This window comes from Artemia franciscana, chromosome 12 (assembly GCF_032884065.1).
Source record: "Artemia franciscana chromosome 12, ASM3288406v1, whole genome shotgun sequence".
NCBI lineage: Eukaryota > Metazoa > Arthropoda > Branchiopoda > Anostraca > Artemiidae > Artemia > Artemia franciscana.
In genome coordinates this window covers 34,788,896-34,807,984 of record NC_088874.1, presented here as the reverse complement: position 1 = coordinate 34,807,984, position 19,089 = coordinate 34,788,896, and the positions used below count along the sequence as shown (strand labels likewise).

Here is a 19,089-nt window from a genome sequence, read left to right as displayed (position 1 = left end):
AAATCCTAAAAATCTCGTTTTTTTCACGTCATAGATAATTGGAATCTATGGAATACTATCTAAATAATTGGAAAAAAAAATTAGTTTAAAAAATAATCTAATGAGTAGTTTTTAACTTTATTTGAATTTGGAGTGGTCAAACATTTTCGGGAGAGTATGCTAAGTGTTTTTTGGGACTGTGCCAAGTATGGTGGAACTGTGCAATATGCACAGCGTTCCAAAATATGCATCAGACAATGGGAACTCAGCGCCCCTTCAAATAACACTGGCAAATTGGGGTATATTTTTCGAAAGTTGGGTTTTAAGGCCTCTTTTAAGGTTTTGGGTTTCGCTCCTTATTACATTTTATTTTTATTTGGTTATTTTTTTACTTTATTCGGTGTTTTGTTTTTGCTACTATTTGTGGCCATTTTTTTTTTTTTTCGTTGTTTTTGAGATTGTAATATTTACTTTTTATTGTTGATTTTATGACACACACACGAGCCGCTATTATCGCACTGCAGGTCATTATTTTGATAGTATTGAAAAAAAATCCTTTGTTAATATTAAAGAACTTGAACTTCTTTGGCGAAGCCTATCAAAAGCTGTTGTAACACTTTACGTAGCCATAGTAACTAGTCTTACTTAGAGTTGCCTAAGTAAGAGATATATAGAAAGACCAAACCTACCGTGTCATTTGTATATTTTATTTAGTACGATTCTAAAAGAATGATTTTTGACATTCTAAAGTGAAAAATTTTGTTAGGTTTAGTCTTCTTTAGGTGCTTCCAGAGAGAAAGAGGGGGAGGGATTACAGCCCAATTTAAATTTTGCTACTTTTATTTTTGTTTTCTATCTAATTAGCCTTTCGTTGAATGAAAACACATGTTTCTTCTCGTTGTCAGTCTTAGGAAAATTTTGTCACAAGTTTTTTTTTTGCAATACTATATAAGGGTAATGGTCTACTGCAAGCTTTTCTGCTGTTAGATTTTGGCCTCAACTGGGTTCAGTAAAGGGAGTTGCGAAAGTCACCCCTTATTAAAGAGGTTACTTTCGTGAACGCTGAATAACTCAATAATTTTTTTGACCACGCAGGTCTCAAAAGCATGACAAAAAGAAGGAATTTAACTAAGAAAAAAACTAGTTTTTTTCCAAAGAAAAAAATCAAAAAAAAAATAGAAAAAAATCAAGAAAAAAAAATAGAAAAAATAGAAAAAAAAAATGAAAAAAAAGAGAAAAAATCAGAGCCAGTGAAAAAAGAGTACACCGTCCAAATATTTCGGTAGAAACTTTTAGTCTGCCCATTGTGGCGCAAAATTAAGAAGAAAAAATAAAAACCAAAAGTTAGAACAATGTAAAAAGAAAACAAGCCATAAAAACAAATAAGGCTGTGAAAATTATCTTATCTTCTTCATTACGTTTTATTGTATTATCAGGGTGAAAAAATCAAGGTTTTTTTGTGATAATAATATGTAGTTATTTTAGTGTTTTAAAAATGATTTTTAATTTGAACCAAATCAAAACTGGTACTTCAGGTTTGTAGAAATTACTCTAAAATAAAAAAAAATAGAGTTGATTTATACTTATAATTTAATTGAACTTATAATTTAATTTGGTTTGATTAAATTTAATTTGATTTAATTTAATTTGAACTGGAGAAATTTCTGAAGCGTTTTGGACGGGTAAAAATCAGTTTGATGGTTTGGGCAAAAACATTATTGGCCTTCGAAATTTCCACATACAGACTAACCTTAAGGAACTTAAGCATGAAAAGTCCTTTCTGATTAGTAGATTATCGTCAGGTAATCAGTCATAAGCAATTTTTAAGTACTGTAGTTTCTGTTCTTGGGTATACTTGCATTCATGGTGCATCTATGGTGCATCATGGTGCATAGTCCTGCATTTTTTGAGGATTTGGTGAGTGGTTTTTTCCCTAGTGGCAGTGCTGATGTTGAATCGAAGAAAAGAATTTATAAAACGCTAGCAAAACCGCTCCAGAATGTAAATGTAGAAAACAATGTAAGGCCTGAATCGTAAAGATAAAATTTGAAAAACTTCCAAACGTACGACGTTACACTTGTAGCAAACACTATAAAATAAAAAAAAGCTGGAATCTCCATCATAGGAATTCATACCAATGGGGAGTGGGGGCAAATACATATTTGTAGTCTACGGTGTACCTTTTTGTTGTTTTTATATATTTTTTTTTTTACGAAGTCCTAAAAGAAAATCATTTTTAAATGAAAACACCAAAGAAAGGGTGAGGATCTCTGTCTAGGGAGATCTCTAGGAGTGGCAGTCCATCGTTCCCAAGGCATCTAGTCACGAGGAGTAAATTAAAAACTAAACAGAGATTATTAACTATGGCTAATATATCTAATTTTACAATTCTTACCCTTCTACTGAGTTGGCCATCGGAAAAGAAAAATTATAGTCAAAATTATTTTATGCGGTAACCCTATAACTTGTTGTATGAAATCAAAATAAAATGGAATGAGTAAAAACTCAAACTTAAAGGAACTACGATGAAAGTTGGTGAATCGTAAAAAACAAATAGAGAATACTAGCTATATTTAAAATTCAGTTGTTCGTTCTGCTGTTTGACTTAAAGCATGTAAACCATCAAAAAAGAAAAAATCAAGAAAAATGAATATATCCATGCAATTTTTTTTCAGTTTTTAGATTCATTGGAAAAATGATTAAAGAGAATGTAAGAATTTTTTCTTTTTACTTTTATAATTTCATTTTTACCTATCCTCTCTTTCTATTTACCTAGAAGCAGATGACTTTTTTACTACTTTTTTGGTTTTTTACATCAAAGATTGGCCCAAGCACCCTTTTAGGGAAAAGTACGCAAAAAATATCTAGAGATGAATGTTTTTTGTTTTGTTCTGTTAAACTTGAAATATTTTAAATTTAATATAATTCGAATAAATTTAAAACAATTTAATATTAACTATTTTAAGGTATATCTTAAGTCCTTCGAAAACTTAAGTAAGCAAGATGCAGATTTACTTTTTTGACTTTTTCAAGGTGTCTCCGAAGTCCTTCGAGAAGTTAAGTGAACAAGACGTACGGATACTTTGCACTGCTGTTTTTTCCTGTCCTGATCCGTCTATTGTCGCCTGCATGGTTCGGATACTGTCTTGTGTTGGCGTTTCAGTTGCTGGATCCCCTAATGAACCTCTAACAGAAAACAGAGGAAACATAATAAAGGTTAGGTTACTTTAACTAACTTTAGACTAGGTGCTCCACTAGCTTGGAAAGACTTCTTATTTTCTCATACTCATCAGAAATTGGAAAAAAAAATGTTGTCTCTTTAAATACATGTATTAAGTCTTGAGAGACTTTAAGAGACTTAAATATATGTCTTATGAGACATATATTAATATTTGTCTCTTTGATATATATATATATATATATATATATATATATATATATATATATATATATATATATATATATATATATATATATATATAATATATATATTGTCTCTTCAAACGAGCAGTAATTGTATATTTGTTTATGTATATATTTATAATTTTTTTCGAAAAGGGCTTCGTACTTTGGGGGGGGGGGGGAATTAGTATTTTCTGGCCTGAAAAGATTATCTAGATAGGTCACAAGTTTGAGGAAATTCGATAAGAGCTTTAATTTTGGAAAATTAATCTTTGCTGTGGTTCGTCGTTTAGTATTCCAACTAAGAAAAAGCCGTAGGCTTTTTTCTGTGAGTATATTTCTATATTTCTAATTTGTGGTCATAATTATGTGAAAAAGGGAAAAAATTGAAAATTTTCGTGCATGGAGAAGTTTACTTTAAAAGGCTTATAGAGCAAAAAATGGTAATTGCAGAAGTATTTGTATATTTTTTTTATAAGGGACAAGCTCACTCCTGCCACGCGTTTCTGTGACGCTGCGCGCCCCAACAGCACGTGGGGTGTCAGTGCCAGTTACTCGTCTCTAAGTAGCAAATCGCTTAATTGCACAAATCTTATGAAGCTATCTATAGTACCCCCTGCCACCCTGCTTTAGTACCCCCCTGCTGACCCCTGCCACGTGTTGCTGAGGCGCTGCGCGCCCCAGCAACACTTAGGGTTTCAGCCCCCACAGTAGATAAAGAAGTACAGTAGATTAACAGTGTTACAAACAGTATAGATTAACAGATATTTTTTTTTCTTTTTTTTGCTTTTTTTTTCGATTTTTTTTTTTTTTTTTTTTTTTTGGAAGCAACGCTTTTGTACCCCCTGCTCCGGGGTAACAGATATATATATATATATATATATATATATATATATATATATATATATATATATATATATATATATATATATATATATATATATATATATATATATATATATAGATAGATAGATAGATAGATAGATAGATAGATAGATAGATAGATAGATAGATAGATAGATAGATAGATAGATAGATAGATAGATTAAAGCAATTCAAAAATTTTATAAAGAAAAATTAAAAGTTTGAACCTTACTAGACAATTGGTCTTAGAAACCGAGTTTATTTCAATAATCACATATATTTTTGAAAAATGTACCTATGAAAAATATAATTACGAAAAATATACCTATAGAATGACCCCAAAACGCAAATCTGCAATTGTTATAGATTATGATTTGTTGGAAATAAAGAAGTTTTTGTCCAACCACCAGAACAATCAACAAATCAGCAATCTGGACCATCATATGAGACTAGACCCATACGGCAGCTAACGCAAAGGGCATTAACGAATTGTCTGAAACAATTAAAATCCAAAATGAAAAAAAAAGAAGAAAAATGCGGCTAGAAGACTTGTAACAACGAGGACCAAAGTGAATTAAAAAACGAAAGCGAAGAGGAAAGAATTATGCGCCTAAAGTCATGAGACAGCAAGAATCATAGTGTGTCAAAAACGAAAGTAAAGAACAAAGGCGCTTGTGGTTAGAAAACAAGTGACAGTGAGGATCAGAACGTGTCAAAAACAAAAGAAAGAGCAAAGACGGTCAGACAAGCGACAGTGAGATTCAAAACAAGTGAAAAATGAATTTCAAGAGGAAAGAATTTTGTGGTTAGAAGTCATGCAACGGCGAGCATTAGAACATATCAAACGTGTGAACGAAAAAGAAATCAAAAATAGGTTAGAAGAATAGCTTCGTCGCAATCGTCAGTGCCAACAAGGTGTGGCACAAAACCCAGTATAAACTTACAAAGATGCCTTAAACTATGTAAATGTTACATATAAGCCATTGGGCCCTTCAACATTGCTTCTATTCAGTGTGGAGCCTTCCATTTTCCCGAGAAAATAGTAGGAAACAAAAGCCATTCCTTTAGACTGCTGCTCGCTTGGTCGAATTGCATTGCCATCTCCATAATTTCCAAAGGGTTTCAAATGGTGTGCGTTTCTTTAGGAGGCCACTTGCGAGCACGCATAGGTTGAACTTCTACTTTGAAAAGAAAATTTTTAGACTGATAAATCATCTTCGTTATATTCATCACTGATTAAAATTGTGCGGCTACTAATAATGTTAAGAGAAATTGCAACTAGAAGGAATTAATTTGCCTGTTGGAATTGAATAGAATGGGTCTAATTACGTTAAAGGAGACAAAACTTTCAATATTTTGATTAATTTTGGTTTATTAATAAAATTTTTAAAAATTACTAATGAAAATAAATCAAATTTACTGTCAATCCAAATTACTACTACTGCAACTACAAACAACTCACCACAACACCAAGCCGCCTGAGGCCAACACAGCTACGTATGCATCTCCTCCATCCAATCTATTCAAAGCCTCCTTCTTTACACCCTCCCAGGAAGCTCCCATTTCCTTTAAATCTATATGATATTCTCCCACCCTGGACGAGGACGACCTGCTTTCCGTTTAGCCGTAGACGGTTGGCCGAAAAGGATAATCTTTGGCAACCTGTCATCTTTCATTTGTAGAACGCGCCCCAGTTGTCTCGACCTTTCTTAATTTATAGCCCTAAAAAGCGGGGAAAACCACATTTTTGTACAGCCTACTGTTTGAAATACGGTCAGTCAGCCGGGTACCCAGGACAATCCGTAGGCAATTTCTCTGGAAAACAAGTATCAAATCTTAATCTGCTTTTTGGAGTGCCCATGCTTCAAAGCCATATTTGACAGCTGTCATCGCTGTAGCTTTCGATATTATAATCTTGGTTTGCAGACTTATCTTCCTATTCTTCCAAACTGTTTTTTAACTGCGAACAAAACACCCTGACCCTTGGCTATTCTATTTTTTACATCTTTACTGCTCCCACCGTCTTTACTAATAATGCTATCAAGGTAAGTGCAGGTGCCTGCCTGATCAATCTTTTCGTTACCAAATGTCACCTTTCCATCTTCACTTATTCCTAGCTTTAGTGACATAGTCTTCTTAACATTAATTTTCAAACCTATTCCAGCACCCTGAACTCGGAAAACCTGTAAAAGGTTATTCATTTTGCTCACACTTTCATCTAGGATTCTTAAATCATCAGCATAATCTAAGTCCAGGACTTAGATTATTTTTTAATAATCGACTTCAATAATAGACTTTTCTTCCCATTTGATTCCATGGTCTCTCATTGCCTTTCCGATGGAATTAAGACAAATTCCATCTAGATGATCGATATAAAGGGGATACAAGACAACCCTGATTAACTCCTGATTTAATACAATTCGTATTTTCTGAGTATGGATGATACAGTCGCAGAGAGAAAAAGATTAAAAAGATTAGAAAAAGATTAGTTTAGCCACAATGGAGTATCCAGAACTGCTGGCAGTGACTAACTATGAATTGTACTAAAGATTATTCATCTTTTTACTGAAACAAAACAACTTAAAGTAATCCCCTGAGCTGAGAAGAAATTTGTATTTTAGTGGCAATAGTGACAGTTTTATTGCTGTTTTAATGAGTTTTATTCTTTTATTTTTTTTACTGATGACAACTGTAGTAGAAATCACAGTAATGACAGTTTGGTTACAGTAAAATGGATTCTAACTGGCCACCAATCCTTTTTTCCTATAAAAAAAAAAAAAAAAAAAAAAAAAAAAAAAAAAAAAAAAAAAAAAAAAAAAAAAAAAAAAAAAACTTTTCCTAATATAACTAGGGTGGTAAGTTGATACCTAAAACGAGAGAATTTAATCTCGAACAGAAGGGGAGCTGTGGCTCCCTCAACCCCAACTCTTAGAGCCTTGCTCTAAGAGTGTAAATTGTTGTTTTGTTTTTTATATTTTTTAATTAATCCTCTAAAATCTCATTTTTAATGTGTTAAATGTATAAGAGTGTGAAGAGCACATTTCTGATTTGGTAATATTATAGAGAAAGAATTTACCTTATGATTTAGAACTGTTTATGTTTTGTTTCCATTTTTTTATTATTAATAAATCTTATCTCAACATCAGTGGAGTAATTTCACAAAAATTCTTGGGGGTGGGGGGACAAAATTGGAGCCAATTTTTCCGAATCAAGAAAATGACAGTGAAAACTAAAAAATGAGCCATATAGTAATATGAAGGTAAAGATATACTGAAGAAAACTGACCGGATTTTGTGGATACTTGAATTATGCAGGCTTATCTTAGTTTTTACAAGATTTTTAAATAAACTACATTTCAGCTTGGAGGGGGGAGGCAAACCTACTTGTAGTAGGGGCAGCCGTCGTCCTGTCCCATAGCACATTGCGCCCTTGCTTAACATTCCAGTGGTTGCTGACACTTTACAGACTACAACACATTTTAGGCATTTTTGGCTATATGACGAAGATAATTCTGTATTTTGAAAAACAATGAAATATCAGTGAACCGGGGCATCGGAATATTTTGGTGGTTAATGGATATGAAGCGCACCCTTTGGCTGACTCTGCTTCAGAGTCTCGTTTTTTTTAATATATTTTTCCTGTACATTTAAAGAGCAAAAAAGGTACATGATTCTATTGCAATAACCTCATGGACTCTATAAAACGTTTTATACAGACAATATTCTTCTTAGAATAAAATTTGCGTATAGGTCAACCGGAGAAAAATACCAAGTTACCGTCCTTTCAAGCCTCCTTCAGGTTAACATGTAAAATTTTGAATAACAGAAATAAATATCTCGAGGGGTGGGGTATCTTAGAAATTCATTGGTGGGGCTTCGCCCGAAATCGGTTAGGAATCACTGGTTTAATGTTTTATATAGTTATAGTGTGTAAATATGGTTCGTTGTTTCTTTGAGCAAAGAGTAGGGTTGCCCACAACTATGAGGACCAGAATTTTATTTTCAGTTTTAATTATCATTTTTTGAGTACTTCAGATCATAACCTCAATGAGTGGTTGTTTCTTTCTGTTTAATAAGGAACCACAATAGAGAACACTATACAATAAAAACAAGTGGTGCCAAATCACGAAGATGCAGGGGGCGGGGATTTTTATTTTCTTAAGTCAGAAAAATTACTTTAGAAATAGGGGGGTCTCTTCTTAATTGGAACACTTAATGAAAACAGCTTAAATAGGAATTTGCAAAAAAGAGTCAATAAATGACAAAAAAATATCATGAAAGTGAATTCCATTGTATCTGTGCCTATGTCCACTTCCCCTACTTGATATGGAACATGCTAAATGCACACAAAAATGAATAACAAAAAAAAACATAAAACCTTTTTTCCTTGTAGATGATTGGCTCTTGTCTTCTTCAAGTAATAACCACCGATGGTCAACTATGGATTGTTGCCGAAGCGCTTGATGCCATCTATGATATTTTTGCTGAAGATCATGTAGATACTGTTGGGAATGAAATTGCTCTTCTCCAAGTCTTAAAGTCTGTTGTAGAACCATTAAAACAAAAGGTTAGTTTGCTACAACAAAATCTTCGACATATAAGCTAGTAATTTTTTATTTTCCTCTTGTTTAGCCTTTTTAAGGCAAAATTTGATTCATGAAATGTAAATAATTATACTAGTATTGTTGTCCAGATAGAAAATTGAAATGCACAGGAAAGGCTGTAGATGTAGAACTTGGTTGATAGACTCCTTGATTGCCCTTCTTGGCCTAAAGGTATGTCAATAAAAGTAGTTTTTAGCAAAGAGATTTTAATAAAGTGATATATTGTCAATCTTATTTAAGGCTAATCTTATTTAACCTATTTATTAACTTATTTATGTTATCTCTTATTTAAGGTTAATTTTATTGTTTTGATAATTTAAAATTGTTGCTAAATCGAGTATAGGTTTTTATTACACAATGACTGCCATACTGCTGCTAAAGCTAATAACCAATCACAGGATAAAACCGTCTGAGGCGAACATAGTTCTATGAGTTCTTTCTCAAACATACTCGGTTATATACTTACTCTTTGCTCCCTTCCATGAAATTCGTTTAAATATTTTCTTATAGCCTCTTATAGCCCCTCATTCCGCTTGAGGAAGCTCTATTTTTTATTTGGCTCATCTAAGTTTTATAGCCCCTCATCCCGCCCCTCAACAATCATCCATTTATTTTCTTATAGCCTCTCATCCCGCCCGAGGAAGTTCTGCTTTTAATTTGGCTCATCTTAGTTTTGTAGCTCCATGTCCCGCCTCTCGTCCCCCATCCATTTGTTTTCTTATAGCCCCGCATCCCCCTTGAGGATGTTTCAGTTTTTATTTGGCTCATATTAGTTATCAAGAACTTAATTATTGGGATACTGTCGTCTTACATCCACAAAAAGTTATCTAACGATCTTAACCTTTTTACCATTATAGTAGTAAATAGTGGATTTAAGCCACATTTCAAGATTTTCAAAATGCTTCTTGTTGGATAAGTCAAGGTCAGTTAAATAATGACGAAGACCACACTGCCTTTTCATAATACAACAACAATGAGAGAATAATGAGGACTTTTTTCCCAAGACAGTCAACCAACAAAACCTATTTGAATATTTCGGCCCTATATCTAAGGGCCGTCTTCAGCAAAGAAAGTAATAAACAATAAAACACTTACAATAAAAGTTCTCGGTTGACAATCCATTTTTTTAAGATAGCCTTGGCATCATTACTTCTCAACGAAAAGTTCAGCCAAGACTGTGTGATAAAACCTAACATTTTACAAGCTAAAAAGGTTCATTCATTTCACTAACTGTATTTATTAAAAATTTGAATAATTTCTTATTGCGATATTTGTCTTCTCTGCATCTAATCTGATAGTTCTTTTGGGATTGGACTTTTTTTATTCGTTCCTATTTTTGTTTTATTTTGAATTAGATTATTTTCTATAATTAATTTTGTGTCCATAGGGTTGATTGTGTATTCACCCAAGTCTATATTTAGGGATGTATTATTATATAAGTTTTGTTTGATTTCGATTGCCTTGCGGACAGTTTGTTTGATTCCTAGGTCATTGCTAATTAGAATTGTTTCGTCAAATAGAACCTAATGGTTTGGATTTTCAAAAATCTGATTGCTTAAAGCTGAATCAAAAGATATGGAGTTATTTTTAGATTTTAATGCTTTTTCAATACTTTCTTTGTGTTGCTGTTATCTTGTTCCTAAATTTTGGTGGGTTCGACCAATGTAATAATTTCCACAACTACATGGTATTTGATACACCCCTCGTAGACGAGTAACTGGAGTTTTATCCTTACTAGAATTGAGAAGATTCACTATACTTAAATTACTTGTGAATACAACACGTAAATTGTTTTTTAAACAAACTTTTTTCAGTTTTGAAGTAATTTCCGGAATATAAGGCAGGCAAATCTTGCTTGTGGGTTTATTCGAATCGTTAACTGGTGTGGGCAATAACGTGCCCACAAGTGTGGTGTGGCAATCTTTGAGCAATAACAGTATTTATGAGAGAAATTGGGTACCCGTTGCCAAAAAGTATGTCTGTAATAAGATTTAATTCTTTTTTAATATACGGCTCTGAACAGATATTAAGCACTCTATCAACAAGAGATATTACCACTCCTCTTTTAACCTGTGGAGGATGGTTAGTTTTGAAGTGAAGGTATCTATTATTATGCGTAGGTTTTCTGTAAACCGTAAAATCAAGTTTATTCACGCTGCGTATTATTAATACATCTAAAAAAGGTATTTTCCCCCCTCTTTCGGTCTCTAGAGTGAATTGCAGGTTTCTATCGCAAGTATTTAAATGTTCTAGAAAACCTTTAAGTTCACTTTCCCCATAATTCTAAACTGAAACTACGTCGTCCATGAGGCGTCCCCAAAACAAATGATTCAGAAAATACGAATCTAGGGCCCAATTTTCAAGATTCTCTACGAAAATATTTGCGATTAGGCCTGATAGAGGTGCTCCCATAGGAAGGCTTACCTGTTTGTAATATGAATCTCGAAACTGAAAGTGCATGGAATATATGTTACATAATTTAACCAAATGCATGAGAACATTAATGTCTAGATTTATCGCTGACTCTTCAATTAGATGATAATTGTTTTTCAGTTTATTTTGCGATAACTATTCAGATTTTGAAACATCAATACTATTTTACAATACTGTTGTAGCAAACTGTTAATATTAAGCAGTTTTGACAAAGTTTTTGTCAAAGAGCAGCCCAGTTATATATTACTGTTTTAAAAAGAAGAGTTGAGAGAAAGAGTCAAACTTTAGCGTAAAGGGTGGGGCATTGATGAGGAAGCAGCCCCTTTCATATACGAAGTAATTTCTGTTCGTTTTAAGTTTTAACGTTGCTCCTTACTTTCAATCAAAAAACTTGTTTTTTTATTTAATCCCTTTAAAAACACATTGATAATTTTGTTCACTTTATCAACTTAACATTATATCCTTAACGTTAGTTTAACTTTTATTCGTTGTATTTTCGTTCTATCTTTTGTGTTTTATTTCTAGGTTCATAAGGAAAAGAAAAATCTTGGAGAACATACAGCTATAGTGATGACTGCAAAATTGAACTTGAATCGTTTTATTAAGTACAAAATAGCAAAGAAATAAAGCTAGGTTTGTTCACTTCAAGAAAATTTTCTTTTTTGATTTCATTGTTTGCTCTTTTAGGAAATTAATTTACTTTCATTTTAATTCAATTTAATTTCAAAGTTGAATTAATTTTAGGAAATTAGACATTATCAAAACTCTTAGTTTCACTTCTGAGAATAAAAAAAAAAGAAAAAGAAATCTCAAAAATCAAAATTATGTTACTTACAGTAACTGCAATGGTCACACTTCTTTTTCATCATATTTGTAAAGAAAACTAGACCTACGTTGCCTGGGCAACGTGAAGTGTTGCGGCAATCTTTTTCCGGCTTTTCCGACTAAAGTGTTGCGAGAGCAAAACTTTGGTTTTGTTTTTTCGCTATTGATCAGTAATCACATGATCAAAGGCTATTCCTCAGTGTTGAAAAAACAACGACAAAATAGTATCGAAAGAAGGGACTAAATTGACTTTGCGGCCAGTTGAACTTTATCCTTTTCAATCGTAGACATCGTGACGGATGAAAACTCGGAACAATATCTTATATAATCTAGTTGGTATTACAAAGCTACCTCCAACTTTTCAGGATCAAAATAGCATAGATGACATTCTATTAATTATTACGAAACTATCTCTGTTTTACATTCTGGTTTGCGCTTCTTTCTTCACTATCGGTTAAACGATGAAGTTGTAACCTATCGAAGTTTTTAAAACGGCGTGTTTAAACAAGAGCGCAATCAGTTATCACATGACCAAAGGCTATTCCTCAGCGTTGAAAAAAAACAACAACTACAAAATAATATCGAAAGAAGGGACTAAATTGACTTTGCAGCCAGTTGAACTGTATTCTTTTCAATCGTAGACATCGTGACGGATGAAAACTTAGAACCATATCTTATATAATCTAGTTGGCATTATAAAGACCAGTGAAGCAGCACAACTAGTGCTTGGCAAGAGGAGCTATCCAAAGAAATCGTGGCTAACTAATGAAACACTGCAAGTCATAGAGCAAAGACGGAAGGCAAGACTTCTTGGGGACATGACCACATATCGGAGGCTCAATGGAGTGCGGAATAGACTCATTCACCGGGATAGAACCCAGTTTGTTGCAAGGAAAGCCGATGAAATTGAGCTAGCTGCAAAAAAGAAAGACATGGGCAGTCTATTCAAGCATCTCTGAGACCTCACTTAAAATAAAACTCCCACCTTGGGTTCCGTCCTGTCCAGGGATGGTGCTCTTCTCTCTTACGAAGTTTCTTGTCTTGAGCGGTGGAAGGACCACTTCTGTTTGCTCCTCAACAATACTGGTCCGTCTGCGCCTCCTAATGATAGTCCCAGCCAACCTTGCAGTCAAAGACCTTGAACAGATGTTCCTCCAGATGAGCCTTTCAGCCCTTCAGAAATTGGACATTCAGTAAAAAGGCTCAAGAATAATAAAGCTGCTGGTATCTGTGGCTTAAACTCAGAGCTGCTAAAATATGGAGGTCCTGCAATGATCCTGTTTCTACACACCCTGTTCTCTATAATCTGGCAAACAGAAATAATTCCCGACGATTGGTGGAAGGGTGTCATCATGCCCTTATGGAAGAGAAAAGGCTCGAGAAGCGACTGCTCCAACTACCGGGGAATAACCCTACTGTCAGTCCCTGGCAAACTGTTTTCAATGATCCTGCTGGATCGATGTCGGAGCATCATTCGAAAAATCCGGCGACCGGAGCAAGCTGGTTTTATGTCGGATCGTTCAACCATCGAGCAGATTTTCACGTTTCGACAAATAGTAGAGAAGACCACAGAGTTCAGACAGAAAGTATTTACTGCCTTCGTTGACTTCCGTGCTACATTTGACTCAGTCGAACGAAAGGCTCTTTGGCGAATTCTAGAGTTGACTGGCCTACCCGAGAAATATTGCAGACTTCTCAAGGCGCTGTACCATGGGACGGAGTGCTGTTTACAAGTTAATGGTTGGTGCAGCCCGTTCTTTCAAATCACGACAGGGGTGCACCAAGGATGTGCAGTAGCCCCAGAGCTCTTCAATGTCGTCATAGATTACGTTATGACAAAAACCAGCTTTGGGCTCATATTCGGGGATCATACCATCACAGATGTTGATTTTGCCGATGACTTGGCCATTCTGGTGGACTCCATGGAGCAGCTGCTGGAAGCGCTCCGAATTCTGCGAGAAGAGGCTGCCAAAGTAGGACTGCATATAAACTGGAACAAAACTAAAATTATGGCCATAGACCCGTCTTCTCCTGCTGTTAACTCTCCAGTTAGCGTGGACAGCACCACTAGCATCGAGGTTGTTAAAGAGTTCACCTACCTGGGTCCGTAATTTCTTCAAATGGTTCACTTCTCCCCGAGCTGCAGACAAGATTATCTAAAGCGTCTTCTGTCATGGGTAGACTGAATCGTCACCTGTGGCGAAAACCAAATATCAGTCGCACAACGAAACGGCGGATCTTCAACGCTCTAGTCGGCTCTGTGATGCTTTACGGAGCTGAGACATGGCAAGCATCAGCTGCAAAGCTTCTGCAGCTCACAAAGCAGTCTTGGTTTTCGACTCAAGCAGCCGAGCGAGCCTTACGATGTTTCGGGCATCTGCTTCGAATGCTACCACATCTACTCGCAAAGATGATCTATGACTTCGACCCTATCAAAGTTGGTTGGAAGCGACCTCGCGGCTGATCGAAGAAACGTTGGTCCGACAGCCTGTCTGAGTTTTTGGCGATGGCAAACATCAGACAGGGCGAAGAGCAAATACTCTCCATGGACCGAAGTGGGTGGTGGAGGAAGACGTCACTCTCTACGCCGAGCAGTGCCCGGCAGGAGACTTAAGTCAAGTTAAGTAACTTTTCAGAATTAAAATACCATAGGTGACACTAATTATTACGAAACCACCTTATTGTTTCACGTTATTGTCTGTACTCGTTACGTAAACACTTAATTCTGTCAAATTTAAAGAGATCGAATACAATGTGGACCACTTTGCCCAAATTTCTTGTCCAAAGTGAACAGATTCTTACTTACAAGTCTCTCTCCCGTGATAGACAACAAGTTCACCGGAAACAAATAAATGGGTACACAACTAGCAAAAGTCGCAAACCCCTTATTGCTGAAGATAATTGTAGCCCAACAGCCGATTATTACTTACAAGTCCCCTACATGTCTTACCACTGGAACCAAATTGGCTTAACCATCAAATACACCGGAAACAAATAATAGGTACACCAGCTAGCAAAAGTGGTAAGCCCCTCATTGCCGAAGATGACTATGAGTTAACAGCCGTTTTTCGCCCAAAGTGAACCGATTCCTACATATAAGTCCCTCTTCCGTGACAAAAACAGCCTAAATACGTCAAAACTTCAAATAAGAAATTGTATTTCTTCTAGGGCGGTTGTATCGAACCAATACTGATACAATGGCATCAAGAAGAGGCTCACACTGTCTGTGGTTGGAATACAGGCGACAATGAAAATCAATAAATACTTGCCTGTCATGTATACGTGCTGGGTCGTGGTCCATAACATCACAAAGACGCTCACATTATCTTCGGTTAGAAGATACGTGAGAATGAGAATCAATATATAAAAGCTTACCGTGCAGGCGTGCCGGGGACCGCTTGATTTACATATTCAAATTTATCATTATTCGTTTTAAGATTGGTTTATTCACTTATATATCAGTACCTGTTGTATGTTTTTTGCTATGATTTTTCATTTCATTTGTGTTCGTTTTGGGTTTTATTTATTCTTTCATAATAATTTTTGTCCGTTATTATTGATATAGTCTTTTTCATAAGAAAAATAACATTTTGTGTATTTCCAATTCTTTTTTTTTTAAGATTTCATAGTATGGTATGTTATTCCTGCTATTTGTGTGTTGGAGGAACATTTTTTACCGCTTTTAATCCTGACACAAACAGTGTTTTTGAATTTAATTTTATTGCTTCTGAATTTGACCAGAGAAATAAAACTTAATATCTTTCCCAAAAGATTTTTATCTATGCTTTCTGAAAACCTGGATACAATTACAAATTTTTATTTATCCAAATTGTAAGAGCAGAAGCAGTAAAAGTAGTATCGCCTAAAGATTCAATTTAATGCCCCAGTCGTTCTCAATATATTGCTGAGGTGTTTCAACACCTCAGCCATTAATGCAACGCCTTTTGATTTATTTTAAAGCAAAATTTAGTTTTAAAGTATAAAGGGCTAACTACACAATTGGGGGAGGTACCTATGCCTAATACCCTAAAAAACATAGTTGCTGAACCGTCCTACTATGTTTTACAAAATGGCTGTCTCAAAATTTTAACTGGATGACCTTCAAAAATGAATGGGCTTGAGAGAAGGGCTGCTTGCCCTTCGATCCCTTTTTACTCTTAAAAAGGGCATCAGGACAATTAATTTTGCATTGAAGTAGCTCCTTTAAAAGTTTCAATAATATTTCGAGCTTTTATAGAGTGGTGCTACCTATGATATTCCTTATATGCCATTTTGAAATCCTGCATGCATGCAGTTTTTTACATAGTTGAAACCCCTAAAAACTCTCTAAAACTTTCATCCTAATACATTTAGCGTCATTAGTTACTGTGACTGTAGTGATAGCATTAAAAGTATAAATATAGTACCTTTTGGCCAGTTCAAAATCCTCCACAACTTTCTATTAAAGATCCAAATTACAAATACAAGTTGTTCTTCAAATATTACTTTGTCACCTCTTTGAAAATCCCAATGCCCATAGTTTGTTTTGATTTAGTCCAACACGCGCCTAAATATTCCTTAATAGTTTACTGGAAACAAACAATTTAAATAGGTCGTAATTTTAAGAAAGAATTTTTTTTGTCACAAGATGGTCGTATCAAACCTATGGTGATGCCATGGCATTAAGAAGAGGCTGTGGTTAGAAGACAAATAAAACGGTTTGATTAAAACGACAAAAAGAATCAATATAAACAAGCCTGCTGCATAGCTGTGCCGGGGCCTTGCGGTGCAGCCGGTGGGCTTCTGGTGCTATATACCGTATATTACCACACATACCGTATCGAGTCATATAGCCTAATATCCATTTTTATGGTTTGTATTTGATAATTTTAAATCAAAAGACCTGTGAAGTAGACTATCAGTTACAAACTATAGCAGTAAGTGAAGGAAAAAGCCAATAACAAATTTTGAATTGTTTGGCTATTGCCAAAGTTTGCTAATTTAGATTATTTACAATTATCTCAAAAGAAAAAAAAATGGTTTTATATATTATTTTGAAAGCTTTTACATGGTAATAACTTTGTAAATAAAGATCATAAAAATGTTCTACCCGATCATCTACCCAATGATCAAACAGCTACCTAAATACCTGCAACTACTTCCCTTTCTCCTGAAGTTGAGAAAATCCCCTACTGACTAGGGGACATCAAGAACTTTTGTTTCGGGGTTTTATTCTTGGTAAGGGGTTACCCAAAAAATTGGAAAAATTTGTGTACGAACGTTTTTATTACGTATTTACGAGCATGACTTTTGTTTTGTGGGGGTAGACCCAGTAGCCCAACGCCTCGATAGGGCCCAGCCTACAGCTACCGTTTTCTGACACAAGAATTAACCCTTACATAATGCAGATTATACCATTATGCCAAAAAATACTTAAAAGTACAGAAAGCTGTAAAATTTCATTGCTTAAGGTATTGGTAACAGCTCAGCCTTGATCAAGAATTCTCAGTAAGTATCTTCTATCTTCATGAATACCTATTCGGGTAGAATGTGTTAATCTCTAGTTCGCAAAATTAAAAATATTTCTGAAGTAATAATTTACATTATCTGCGACTGTTCTTGATTTGAAATTATTTAAAAGAAACTTTCAAAAAAAGAAGTTTTTTTAAAAAGTTTTTAAAAGAAAAAGTAAGGCTATATTAAAATTAAGATCTGAAGAAATAGAAATCTACAATAGCTCAAACTCAAAGGAAAGCAAAACAGTTCAAAATAGGGATAAAACCTTTTGATTTACAGTGAATAGATATAAAAAATTTTAACTGGATATTTCGAACACACATAGTGTTCATCATCAGCAGTAAAAGTGTCAATTACTTTAAAGTCAAACTACTCAAACTCAAATCGACAAAAATTATTATCAAAGAATAAATAAAGCCCAAAACGAACAGAAATGAAATGAAAAATCATACATACCTTACAGCAGGCACAGAAAAATAGTGCTGTATACATATCTGAAAAAATACATCCACTAGGTAAATATTTTCTGCCGCCATTTTCATTGAGACAAGGAGTGAAACTATCTGGACGAACAAGTTTCGATTTTTGGAATCTAATTTCAGAAAACGGTACGGAAAACCGTTTAGAAAGATTAATCTATTTGAAATTGCACTTGTTTTCAAAATAAGCGCACGCGCTAGTTTCTCGTAGAATCAATAAATCCCTAGTTAACGCCAAAAAATTCTTAAAAGTCGAATTATTGCATAGACCTTTGTTTCTTGATAAGAATTATTCTTTAAAATATGTTTACCACAGACAATGTTTTTCTCTTCATTCCAAATTTAATAGGTAGACTAATTAGGTCTAAATTCCTTTGGTTAAGAAAATTAAAAATTTGGATAACACTTATATTACCGGACTATTCAGGTAATTAAGAAATAAACTTACCATCATAGTCAGAATTTAAATTCTAATTCCAAATTCTGCACTCATTTGTGTCAGAAATGAACTTTACTCCCCCCCCCCCCTAATGTGCAAGTTTATACCCTGAATCAGTATTTATAGAGAGTGGGTGTAGGGTTTAATTTTGGTGTAAATGAATGTTAAATTTGGGTTCAGGGTACAATTCTGACTAAAAAGATAATTTTATTTCTTAGCTACCTAAATAGTCTGTTCTTATACACCCTGTCCACATTGATATTGCTAAAGTTCTAGTTAGAGGGCTTCTTGTATCTCAAAAGGAAGTTGAGATAAATAAATAGAATTTTAGGATGAATTCTTTTTATTTTTACCTAGGCTACCAGGCTATCTTTTTCTTATATCTAGTGTTTAGTAGAGAGATAAGATATCCAGCTCTCAGATTGTTAATCAACACTTCCTGAGTTAAACCAATATAAAATCTGTTGAAGTTAATAAATTTATAGTTTACAACTTAATTTTGCTAGGATGAAGCTGAACAACCTATATTATTTGACACCTTTTTGCTTTTGCAGCAAATTCCATTTTGA

The 19,089-nt window shown here is 34.4% G+C and overlaps 1 protein-coding gene across 1 annotated transcript in view; it reads left to right on the top strand.

Moving 5' to 3' along the window:
• The window catches only part of LOC136034029 (HEAT repeat-containing protein 3-like), a 66,513-nt gene extending 54,579 nt beyond the window's left edge, over nucleotides 1-11,934 (top strand). The window contains exons 11-13 of the mRNA XM_065715089.1: nucleotides 3,013-3,195; nucleotides 8,638-8,811; nucleotides 11,807-11,934. Of these exons, the coding sequence (XP_065571161.1) occupies nucleotides 3,013-3,195; nucleotides 8,638-8,811; nucleotides 11,807-11,908 (459 nt within the window). The 3' untranslated portion in view covers nucleotides 11,909-11,934. The remainder of the gene's footprint in view (nucleotides 1-3,012; nucleotides 3,196-8,637; nucleotides 8,812-11,806) is intronic.
• Nucleotides 11,935-19,089: the final 7,155 nt, after the last annotated feature.